The 12,769-nt window shown below is 42.9% G+C and overlaps 1 protein-coding gene across 1 annotated transcript in view; it reads left to right on the top strand.

Annotated features, from left to right (window-relative positions):
- Nucleotides 1-1,086: 1,086 nt before the first annotated feature.
- The window catches only part of GRIN3A (glutamate ionotropic receptor NMDA type subunit 3A), a 180,240-nt gene continuing 168,557 nt past the window's right edge, over nucleotides 1,087-12,769 (top strand). The window contains exon 1 of the mRNA XM_006145562.2: nucleotides 1,087-2,013. Within this exon, the coding sequence (XP_006145624.1) occupies nucleotides 1,315-2,013 (699 nt within the window). The 5' untranslated portion in view covers nucleotides 1,087-1,314. The remainder of the gene's footprint in view (nucleotides 2,014-12,769) is intronic.

The raw sequence follows: 12,769 nt of genomic DNA, 5'->3' as shown, positions 1-12,769 counted from the left end.
GGAAAAGATTGGATCAGAACCCACTGACTTTCCAGTATTACCATACAAATGAAATACTTTCTAGAAACAATAATCTGGGGAATCACGGTTTAAACAAGGAATTGCCTTTGACTGTAGTTGAAACTCTGAAAGTATTTTGAATTTCTAATTTCTTGAACAAATAATTGCCTCAAATTCACTTCGCTTTAATTCTGAGAACCGAAAAACATAGGGATCCTTGAAAAATGCAATGGCCCACATGCCAGACAGAGGAAAGCTGAGATTAAACGCGTAAATTATTCTTGCTCTAATACCCTTAGCCAGAAAAACCTTTAAAGCCACACATCGAAGAGAAGCTCGTTAAAGTCACAGCCTCTTTGAACCTAGCCCAGTGAACCACGGGCTCCCTCAGGCGCGACTCTGGAATTCAGAATTCTCCGTGGCTGAGTCCCTGCCCTCTTAGATCTCAGGGAATTTCGCAAACTATGACTCTCGGCCTTTGAGGGGAGAGGACTTTCCAGGGGCGCAAGATGCGCCACCCGGGAATCTCACCATCAGTGGGCGTTTAGCGCAGCCAAGCGACCGGCTGGCGCCAGGGCTCAGCAACAGGGAGGTGCCGGCTGAGGCGGGGAGAACTTTGGCGCTCGCAACAGAACCACCCTTTGCTGGCCAGTCAGAGCGCTCCTCCGAGGAAGCGAGCGGCGCTGGCGACTGGCTGGAAAGAGAAAGACCGAGAGAGGAAGTAGCGAGGTGCGGAGGAAAATGAAGCCGGCGCTGGGGGAGCACGCGAGAGGGTGGCCGACAGTGCAGCAAGGCGGATTTGGCTTCTTTTCCGCACCCCGGGCCTGAACGTCCCCTCCAGCGCGACCCCAGGGAAAAAAAAAAAAAAGTGCGTCTCGCCTGGGCAGAAAGAGAAAAGAAGGAAAGTGAGCGTATTGCCCTTGTGTCACCGCCGTCCCCTTGGAACTCCTGTGATTCTCAGTCCAGCCGCCCCGCGGGGCAGGACGCAGTGCCCGAGGTGCCCTGCAGATGGGCGGGGACCGGCCCCCCACGCCGCGGGGGCCAGGCGCCGGCCCGCCCGCCTGCCCGGCTCGTCACAGGGACCGGGCGAGAAGAGGATGTGAGGCCGAGGGACCTGGGTCCTGAATGTGAGGCTGTCAAGGGCGCGCTAGGGACCAACGTGGATGGCCGGGAGACCGCTGCAGCTCCTGGGACCGCTTCACCGCGTCGAGTGAAGCTGCGCGCGGGATCTGGAGGCGGAGACCTTAGGCGGCGGCTGCACAGGGGCGAGCCGGGCGCAGGAGGGGGCGCGCTTTCTCCCTGCGGGTCTCAGTAATGAGGAGACTGAGTTTGTGGTGGCTGCTGAGCAGGGTCTGTCTGCTGCTGCCGCCGCCCTGCGCACTAGTGCTGGCCGGGGTGCCCGGCTCCTCCTCGCACCCGCAGCCCTGCCAGATCCTCAAGCGCATCGGGCACGCGGTGAGGGTGGGCGCGGTGCACTTGCAGCCCTGGACCACGGCCCCCCGCACGGCCGGTCGCGCTCCGGACGGCAGCCGGGCAGGCGCCCCGCGGGATGAGCCGGAGCCTGGGACTTGGCGGCCCCCGGCGCCCTCGCCTGGCGCACGCTGGTTGGGGAGCGCCCTGCATGGCCGGGGGCCGCCCGGCGCCCGGAAGACGGGAGAGGGTACTGGGGCCGAGACCTTGTGGCCGCGGGACGCGCTCCTATTCGCCGTGGACAACCTGAACCGCATGGAGGGGCTACTGCCCTACAACCTGTCTTTGGAAGTAGTGATGGCCATTGAAGCGGGCCTGGGAGATCTGCCGCTTTTGCCCTTCTCGTCCCCCAGCTCGCCGTGGAGCAGCGACCCCTTCTCCTTTCTGCAGAGCGTGTGCCACACTGTGGTGGTGCAAGGGGTATCCGCGCTGCTTGCCTTCCCCCAGAGCCAGGGCGAGATGATGGAGCTCGACTTGGTCAGCGCAGTCTTGCACATCCCGGTGATCAGCATCGTGCGCCGCGAGTTTCCGCGGGAGAGTCAGGTGAGAGGAGTCTGGCGTGGAGGAGAGATGGGCGCTGCTGGGGGCCAGGACCACGGCCCGGGTGGGGAGGCGGGGAGGCGGGGAGCAAGGCGGAGGTAGGGCCCTGTGAAGTCCGGAGGGACTTGTGGCTTTATAACTTTGGTGTTGTGTAGGGATTGACCCGTGCCCTCGGGTGGTAAGTAGAAGGACCTCCGTCGAAGTAGAATAATACATTTTAGGCACAGGTGGAAATAAAATGTGGGCTGAGGTTCGTGGATGGAAGGAAGCGGGGAGAAGACGCGGGGCCGGGGTGGGGGGCTTCGTTTTGACCCCCTAGAAGAAATCTAGTGGGTGTTCCACGGACGTAGAAGTCGAGGTTCAGGACCGCGGAGAGCGGTCGAGGTTCCGAAGTCTAGAGCGGGGAAGGAAGGTGGATCCTGAGTCCGCTGGTCTCACGCCCTCCTGGGGAACTCTCTGAGCGTGTGGCCAGAAAGCAGCATCCACTGTCTGACTTCAGACGGTGTGCCTGCTCCTTAAGCGATGATGTAAGGCAGGAAACACAGCCCTTGAATTCTCTGAGTAAACAGAAAATCTGCAACTAGTAAGAAGTGCGGTTTATTAGTCTCGGGTATTGGGAAACATTAGAAGTATTCCCTGACAGCGTACAAATGGATGGGGACACTTGTTTGGGGGTTGTTTCTTTGTCCCTCCCTTCTTTCTGTGTGATGTTGGCTCAGAAGCTGGTATGTCATTTCTGTGTTCAGTCCGTTTCTGCTCTCATTATCTAAGAATAAAGGAACAGCAATCTGATGACTTCATTTCCTTTGGGTTATAAATCATAAATATTTTGCCAATAGAAGAAGTTATTTGTGAACCTAACTGTGGGCCAAAAAATCGATGAGGAGATAAGTACTTGAGAGGACAGGGTCCTTTGAGCAAGAGTCTTTTCCTGCTTTGTATATATTACTGTCATAATATCAAACTCTATTTGCACAAAGTATTTTAGGCAAATAGGTCATTGGCCTTAGCCCCATTTTAAAGATAGGAAAACTAAGGAAAGTTTGGGGACTTGATCAACATTGGGCAGTGTAATAGTAAGAGCTCAGAAACTGAAGGATTTCTGATACTACATCATGTTCCCTCTATCCTCCCAGCAGCAAAATTATTTCTAAGCTCTTCTGATACATATATACAGAGATAAAAACTAAAATGAGTAAGGGCAATGTATAAGTGGAAAGTTTGATAGACTCTATGCATAAAATATCAAGGGAGTACTAAAGATGTCTTTTTCCAGCAAAAATGAATCTTACATTTTTCATCTTAGGAAGGGCAAGGTACGAGCCACCCTCAGCAGTTACCCAGAAGATTCCTATTTCATGCTGCACGATAGAGATTTGATCGCCAGAGTGCAGGCTAATTAACTTTTATCTAAAATATTTCTGTCACCTGAATCTAAATGACTGTAGGCAGCAGATGGGAAGGTATGGAAAACACAGGTGTGCGATGCTGCCAATGGCCAGAGTGTTATAAACATGAAATTGCATCCATAGGGTGCATCATTAGTAATATATATGCAGAATCAGATCTTAACAAAATGCAGACATCAGCACCACTTGTTTCTCATCATTGCCTCTTTATTACCTCATACTTCATAAGTTGCCAATAGCGGTCACAGCCTCCAGCCTCCTTTCCACTGGCGTATTGTTAGCAAGAATTTTTTCCCAAAATTAGTGTTCTTTAGTTAGAAGGTAAATTGTCTGTGTTCGGTGGTGGATGTGTGCAATAACCAGCATGTTACACCAAAGGAACCAGAAAAAAAAAAATCATGAAGCAGCATCTAGATTGAGGAAACTTCAAAGCTTTAAGACCACTGGGAGAATAAAGTCCTCCCTTACAAACTGACAGCAAAATAAGTAATCCAGCAAGCACATTACCTTCTGTATTTCAATTTAGAAATATATTTTAAATCATTGTTGTCAGTTACTTTCATGGTACATAATTTGAATAGAAGAGACTAATTATGTTAACTCAGATCCAGTTTGTGTGGCTGAGGACATTTTCATTCATCTCCCTAAATGTTTTAAATTCAAACATCTCACTTGTCTTACTCTTGGTATATCATCTAAATGTTGTTCTATAATAGTCTAGATCAGGAATGTCCTGCTCAATGCAAGACAGTGTAATAAGTAATTTTAGAATTAGGGCCATAATTTGCTTTCAAAATAACTGATATTTCTCTTGCTTTCAAAAAGTGGACTTTCTTCTACTTCACTGATGTGATTGTTAAAACCTTTCTATATATAAAAGGATATAAATGTCATTTTTATACAATAAATAAAATTGATTTATTTTAGCCACTATCTTCAGAGTCTGCAGCCCAGTGACCGAATGTTAATTGTGACAGGGCCTGAATAAAGGATTCTAGAAAAAATTGGATTTATACACACAACCAAGTAAAGTAAAAGTACGTCTCTTATTTAAACAATCAAAGTTGCTTTTAAAGCAAGAGCAGCAACAGCTGCTTTCGCTCACATTCTTTTGGGCTGCTGGTTTCTAGCATATTGATTAATTACTAAGTGATGGTTCTGTAACACACTGCCACAATTCTTGAATGAAAATAGGTAACACTGAGATGACCAAACTCCTGAGAAAAGTGTAATAGTTTTCCTTCAGTATACCACTTGTTCAAAATGTAAATACAGAAGAACATCAGCTTGGAAAGGACCAGCTTTCTGCACGCAGGGAAATTTAACGTAAGTTAACTACCCACTTTTGGTAAACATACGTTTATTAACAACGCATAATAAAAGTGTAATGTAACGTGACACACGAGATGGGATTCAAATATGTTTCCATCCAAAAAACATTCTAACTTTACTTCCACACCTAAAGTTCTACTTAAGGCTAATTCATTTTATTAAACTGACCACTTCTTAGCTAAGAATTCTATTTCTGTAAACCTCGAATAATGACGCTGCATATCAACCTAGTTCCATTTAGATTATGTCACATGAAGTCCCTTTATTGTTCTCTCCCCTTCCCACACTACTTTTTGTCCTAGAGATTTTGAGTGGTTTATTCAAAGTCAACTCCTTAAAATTCACTTGCTGATGTAATGAAAGATACACATTTTTTTCTCAAATATATACCTCATCCATTTCCACATGTATACCATAAACAGAATAAATGAGTAATATAATTAACTTAGATCCACGTCCATGCAATTGAAAAGTGACTACACTATTTTCAACTCTTTTTACATTTTTTTGAAAAATGTAGACATTATTCTCTGGGCTTTTTTTTTTTTAATTCAACTCTTGAATATACCAGCCATAATTTTACCTCTTTTATGAATCATATGTGCTAATTAGTGTATGTTTATTTCCACCAAAATATAAATGTCTTAGATGGCCCATCTTCTCAGACAATATAGGTCTAAGTTCTAAAGCCTGTTGATTAGAATTTGGCTTGCACAGTGCTAGTTTTGCATGTGAGACAGAACAATGATACCACTTCATAATTTAGGTGCCTCATGAGGAGACCAGCAAAGGATATTAATGTTTAAAACATCTGCTCTCAGCTACACGACTTTTCCGTGACTTACTCCATGGAAAGCACAACTCTCTCCTCTGAGGGAAATGCATTCTACAATTCATGATGAACAGCTGATAGTTGCAACTAATTGTTGCTGACTTGGAAAATAAATTATTTCAAATTACATGTCAAGTAATGCAAAACATTTTCTTTTTTAAAAACAGAATTATTTTATTTAATTTTTTATTTATTTATTTAAATTTGACCAGACAGGGACAGAGTGAGAGAGAGAGGGAAAGTGAAAAAGCAAACTGCCAGGTCTGAGACTCAAAACAAGGTCAACCATATGGGAATCCAGCACCCTTAACCACCACGCCACCTGCCAGTCAATGCAAAACTTTTTCTAGTAGTGATCTTTTACAGGTTCTTTTTCTTTTTTTTAGAGAGAGAAATTTTTGCTATAGGGCACGTGTTCTCACCATAGAGAAAGAAAGCAAAAAAACCCCCCCGGGGGAATGGCCATGCCACAATCACTTCTCCATTCTCCTCTCAGGATTTTTGGCATGCAGAACATACACCCAATGTGAGTTTTAAGCTGCTGAGTAAAGAACTCAAACCATGGTCAACTATGTGGGAGTCCAGCAATGCAACCATTATACCATCTGCTGGTCCCTAGGGCTCTTTTTCAAGAATAAAGACCTGGGGAACCAGCAGTTAGCATAATGGCTATGTCGCTGGACTCCCACATAGTCGACCGTGGTTCGAGTCCTGGACCCGGTGGCTTAAAACTCACGCCGGGCGCGTGTGCATGCATGCCCAAGATCCCGAGAGGAGAATGGAGGAGAAGGGATTGCGGCGTGACCATCCCCCCAGGGGGGTGATTTCTCGCTTTCTGTCTCTCTGTCTCTCTCTGTCTGTCTGGTGAGCGCACACGCCCTATAGTGAAAACCTCTCCCCAAAAAAAAAGAAGAAAGACCTGGGGTTAATTCAGAACTTGTTTTCTGTTTCTTTGTTTTTGTATTTTTTTTAATTTACTTGGTCATTCATGTACAATATTTATTTATTTATTTTTTTATTTTTTTATTTTTTTATTTATAGATAAATAGAGCAAACAAGACTAGCAGACACTACTTACTGGGCAATTAGTCTGTCATACTTTTCTTTGTGCCCACCACAGGAATGAAATTGAATACATAAAGGATATATTTGCTCTTAATCTTACTTGATCATTATATCTTTAATTTATGATTGACTCAGTTGAGCTATATAAAGACCAATTTCAATATCTAATCCTTAGTATTTTATCTTCCAGTATTGAGTGAAGATACCATGGATTTTTGTATTATTAGATTTTATTTCATAGATACTCCAAGCCAAATTTCAACCGCATTGGTTTTTAAAACCAAACTACCTCTGACTCTTATTGGCCATGTAAACTTGGGGAAAATGACTTTGTCTCTAAGTATCTGTAATTATTGGTCAAAAGAAGGTAGGTTACCACTTTGACAGAGTTGGTTTGTGAATCAAATGAAAAAATAAAAGTACCTTGGAAAAATTTATACTGTTAGCCAATAACTAGTGGACAACTGTTTGTCGTGATCTGGTAAGAATCAGTCAAGTCCTAATTTTCCACTGATGTTCCATTAGAGGTAGGGATACTACTCACAGCACAGCATGTCTCCATCCTCTCCCTTCCACTCTGCCCACTTCTTAGTATTTTTCTCTTGGAAATACTAAATAAATAAATAAGTGGGTTTAGCCAGAAAGGGAAAAAAAAAAAAAAACGTAGATTTGTTTGTTTTAAGAGAGAGAGAGAGGTTTTTGCTGTAGGGCACATGCACTTGCTGGAAAGACAGAGAGAGAAAGCAAGACAGAAAGTGAGAAATCACACCTCAGAGGGAATGGCCATGCCACAGTCCCTTCTCTTCCATTCTCCTCTCAGGATCTCCACACGTGTCCGGCATGAGTTTTTACATCACCGAGTCCAGGGCTTGAACCACAGTCAACTACATGGCAGTCCAGTGACATAACCATTACGCCATCTGCTGGCCCCAAGACTAAGTTTTTAAGTACGTTGCACATTTGTCTGAGAGAAAAAGACATGCTTAGTACTGTTACTGACCAATGGTAACTTTTTACCTATGGCACATCTGACACAGATTCTAGTGCCTTGGGTATTGCGTATAAACTTCAGTGAGATACTTGAGGCTTTTGAGAAATGTCAGTGCTTCACATTAGTCATAAGTTTTATCTATGGGCAAACTTATCATTCATGAGACTATGGCCAGAGAGAGTCTACCCTGCCCACATCCTCATTCCACCAATTATATCACTAGGCACATTGCTTGGCTCATACAACATTTTTCTTACAGTAAGTCCTTTTTGAGTTCCCAAAGTAAGTATCGGGCAGCCATGGCCCTGTGGTTTTGCTGAACTCAGTCCATGCTTGAGCCCTCTCAGTTCAGAGTCTTGTGCCTGTAGTTCTCCAGGGCTGCTATCACATGCTGGTAGCTCTAAGCTCTGGAATCTCAAAAGTGGTTCTCCTGATGTTCCACTAAGACATAGTCTAGATTCTCTGAGGCAACTTAGACCTCAGGTTTCTACTTGGCATAGCCCTAGTAGGGACTCTCTGTGGTCTCTTCACCCTGTGACTCCCTAGGTCCCCAGGTTGTCTGAGACATTCTTTGAAATCTAGGTAGAGTCCTATCTTTATAGCTCCCGGATTCTGTGAGCCTGCAGAATTACCTCCTCATGCATGCCACCGAGATCTCCACTTGCATGTTGCAGAGTGGCAGATGGAGTGGCATGGCCTTAACAGTGGATCAAGCTGTTCCTGGGGCTGCTTGGACCACAGCTGAGATGGGAGGGCACTGCACCAAGATATAGGATGCAGTGTGTTCTAACTTGTTCTTTGGGGAATTTCTTTTTCACAGGAAAACTGAGTACAGGATCCAGTGCCTTAACCACCATGCCACCCACTGACCTTTCAGAAAATTTCTATATGCATTTTCTTTATTATTTTTTTTTTTGGAGAGGTTATTGCCATAGGGTGCATGCACTCTCCAGAAAGACAGAGAGAGACAGAGAGACAGAAAAGTGAGAAATCATCCCCTGGGGGGATGGCCTTGATGCAATCCCTTCTCCTCCATTCTCCTCTCAGGATCTTGGGCATGCATGCATACGTACCCGGCATGAGTTTAAGCTACCCGGTCTGGGACTCAAACCACCTTCAACTACATGGGAGTCCAGCAACATAGCCATTTGCCAACTGCTGGTCCTGAATCACTGTACATTTTTACATGTACAACACAGTTTTCCCCAGTGTGAATACAGTGCATATTAGTTTTCTATGTGAATTTTTAATATGTATATAATATTTAGGCTAAAGATATACAGTTCTAGTAAGCCAACCTTAAGAGAGATGAAAAAAAACTCCTGTTTTGAAATCCCACTTAAGGTGCAATTAAGGTATATGTAAAGTTTGTCAATATTTAAGTAAACATTGAGGTACAGTTTATTTATTATTATTATTATTATTATTATTATTATTTATACATCCAGTCACTATACATGATTTAAATTGCAAAGAGACTTTACCCAGCATGATGTAAGTCCTAGCCAATGCGATCAGACAAGAGAATGAGGTACAGTTTTAAGTAGTTATCTATATGATTTCAGGATGGTCAGATCTGTGGAGCAATTACATTAGAGGTTAAGAATGATTTTGTTATCTATTAGATGCTATTAGTGAGCAACTCACAAGTCTCTCTCATAGGAAGCCCCAAGTAACTAAACCCAAAAAACAATAGAACAGAAATTACAACCTCACTTTATTAATAAATCCATTAATCTCCTGTGCGCTGGTGCATAACTTTTGAGAAAAAGATTTGTTGGAATATATGGCTTGAGTTTCAGTTTTGTGTGGCATTTTATAATTCTAAATCTTTGTATCTACCACCTTCCATCTCAGCAAATCAAAGAAAGCAGGGGTAGAAGAGATGGAGGACAAAAGCGTAGATCTATGAAACAGGAGTTGGCTGATTTTGCTGCAGTAAGCTGAATAATGGTCCCCCAAAGATCTCCATGTTCAAATCCTCAGAAACTATGAGTATGTTATCTTCTATGGTAAAAGGGACTTTGAATATGTCATTATGTTAAGCATCTTGAGATAGAGAAGTTATCCTGGGTTATCCAGAGGGACCCAATGTCATCACAAAGGTCCTCATAAAAAAGATCAGAGGATGGGATGCTGTGACGAAGGAAGCACACATCAGAGTGGTGTGGCACACTTTAAAGATGGAGGAAGGAGGGCCAGATAGTGGTATGGACATTAAGGAGGCTTGATCCCAGAAGGCCATCTGTACAGTTTGAGTCCCATACCTGGAGACCTGGAAAACATACCAGGCAAGTGTGCATGCATGCCCAAAATCCCCAGAGGAGAATGGAGAAGAAGGATGTGGCCATCCCCCCCCTAGGGGGGTGATTTTCTCCCTCTCTCTCTCTCTCTCTCTCTGTCTCTCTCTGTCTCTCTCTCTTTCTCTCTCCCTCCCTCCCTCCCTCCCTCCCTCTATCTCTCTGGCAAGCTCACATGCCATATAGCAAACAAAGAACAACAGAAAGATGGAAGAATTGGCCATTAACCAAGGAATATGGGCAGCCAGTAGAAATTGAAAAGGCAAGGAAGTGTATTCTCCCATCAGAGGCTCCACAAATAATGCAGCCCTGACAACATCACAGAATTTATTTGTATTGTTTTAAACCATTAGATTTTGTTCAGCAATAATAGGATACTTACATTCTTTTCCACATGGACTTATGCAGGAAGATGAAACAGAGATAGATCTGAAGAAAGCAAGTTCTATTTCAGTTTACACATTTTGCACTAAAGAAAAAATTCAAGAGAGGTCAAGCATAGGCTCCTGTCTCCTGAGACAGAGTGATTCTACCCACTGATAACTATGACCCAATTGATGTTTCAGGCTTCTTGTTAGAAAGGGCAGAGTCTAACTCGACCTGGAACGAAGGTTCAGAATTGTCCCCTTTCATACAGGCTTTATCTATATTAATGTGCCGACTGTGGTTTACATTAATTCAAAGTGTAAGGAACAGTAGCACTTCTATATACTAAGGTTATAGAAAAGAGACACCCATAAAGCAACTTCTTTGTGTCTGATTAGATACTGACTATCAAAACCATTTGATGCATACAATTTTAAGGGACTTCTTAAATGCATATTGCTTTTCTAATTGTATGAATAAAGCATGTGTACTGCCACCATGCATGTCCACAAAAAACCCTTAGCAAACTTGATGTATTTTATTCTCTCAAGGCTAATGACTTTAGAAACAATGGGGTAAAATTAAAGAAAGCCCTACTGTCACTCTAACAGCAACTTGACTTCACCTAGTCAAACAGCTTCCTGACTATGACCTCAAGTCATCAAAGAACAGGATAAAGGAATAAAGGAAAGTTAATTATTTCTGAAAATTTAGAATTGGCATGGCTCTTAAAGTTGGACATGGCCAACTGTGATTCAAGTCCCAGTCCTGGCAGCTTGAAATTCATGCCAGGCACATGTTCATAAATGCCCAAAGTCTCAAGAGGAGAACGGAGGAGAAAGAATTATTGTATGGCTATTCCCCTTGGGGACAGAGGGAATGATATCTGGCTTTCTGTCTCTTTGTCTCTGTCTCTCTAGCATGCATATGCACCCTACAAGAAAAATCTTAAAAAATAAAGAGCCATTCTCAATTTATTATATATCATTTCTATATTTAAAGATGGAGATTTTGTGTGTGTGTTTGCAATCTATATTTATATTTTCATCACTCTGCAAGTAGCTGAATCTGTACAGCTCCAAACAGTAGCTCAACCTGTATCTTTCAGTAACATTCTTGAGAATGACTTAGAAATGGGTTGCCACTGCTTTTCTCTCAGTCAGGGATGGTCATTAGCTGGACTTACTGAACATTAGTGCAGTGCCAAGCATTTAATGGCTGCCTAACCTGCATGCATTCTATTGGGGTATTTTGTTGTGGAAAGTCTCAATGAGAAGTCAAACAAAAGATGGGTTAACATTCTACAGACTAAAAATTCTTTATTTCCATTAGCTTTGCCACACATGTCTTCATCTAATAGAACTACAATCTGACTCAGTTTTGGAATGCTATTTTTTTAAATGCCAACCAGAGGTGTCGAAATGGGAATTCCATTAAACAAATACTTTCACATATTGTAAATATAATAGGAGCAGGTGTGTATGTACAAATACACTCTCTCTCTCTGTCTCTCTGTCTCTCTCTCTCTCACACACACAGAGTTTATCGTGGTGATGTTGCCATAGGAAGAGCTCATTTGAGTCTCATCACACAATGTGTTATATACATAAATAAATCTTCAGCGTGGACCAGAAAGTGGATGATAAATCTATATCTGAATTAATTCAGTGTGCCTTCACCGGGTCGTGGGTACAGAGAGCCATCTAGTGATCTTTAAAGAACAGCTTGTAATTGAAGCATCCAGAAATCCAATCCCATAAGACAGAAAGGGATTCTAAGCCATTATTAATTCTTTTCCTGATCTTTTGAGTATGGAAAGTTTAGTTTAGCCTATCAGAAAAAAACCTTCTTCTTCCTTCTACTAAGAAGATAATTCAACAAGTTCTGCCATTATGCTACCATATCTATCACTGTACTGCCTTAAACTAAGATATCTCAAAGTACATGTCTAGAGGGGCTGGGAGAAAAAATACTAAGGACTCTTACTAACTCTAGAAATAGAGCGTGATTCATTTTTTTAGTAGCTATATTTATTATCATTTGGTTCATAATGCAACATGAAAATATGAAGCAATTTTATTATGTGAAGGATGTAATTTATTCCTTTCTTTCTGATTATAAAAAAATGTATGTTCCTTGTGAATAATTCTGGGAATTCATAAAATTTCAAATAATAAAATTAAAATAACCCGCAAATCCACAACAAAAGATCTAGACATGTGTATACATGTTATAAAATTGAGTCTAGAGCCAGGAGGTGGCATAATGATTAAGGTGCTGGAACCCACATGGCTGATGGCATGGCAGTCAAGTCCCAGGCCAGTGGCTTGAACAATTGCACCAGGCACGTGCAGAGAATGAAGATGGGATAGTAGCATGGCCATCACCCTGGGTAGTGCCTTCTCACTTTCCCTTCTCCATCTCTCTCTTTGTCTCCCCAGCAAGTGCACACACCCCATAGCAA

Source organism: Tupaia chinensis, unplaced genomic scaffold (assembly GCF_000334495.1).
Source record: "Tupaia chinensis unplaced genomic scaffold, TupChi_1.0 Scaffold000153_1, whole genome shotgun sequence".
Classification (NCBI taxonomy): domain Eukaryota; kingdom Metazoa; phylum Chordata; class Mammalia; order Scandentia; family Tupaiidae; genus Tupaia; species Tupaia belangeri.
Note: the sequence above shows the minus strand (reverse complement) of the source record. Positions and strands in the feature narration are given on the sequence as shown.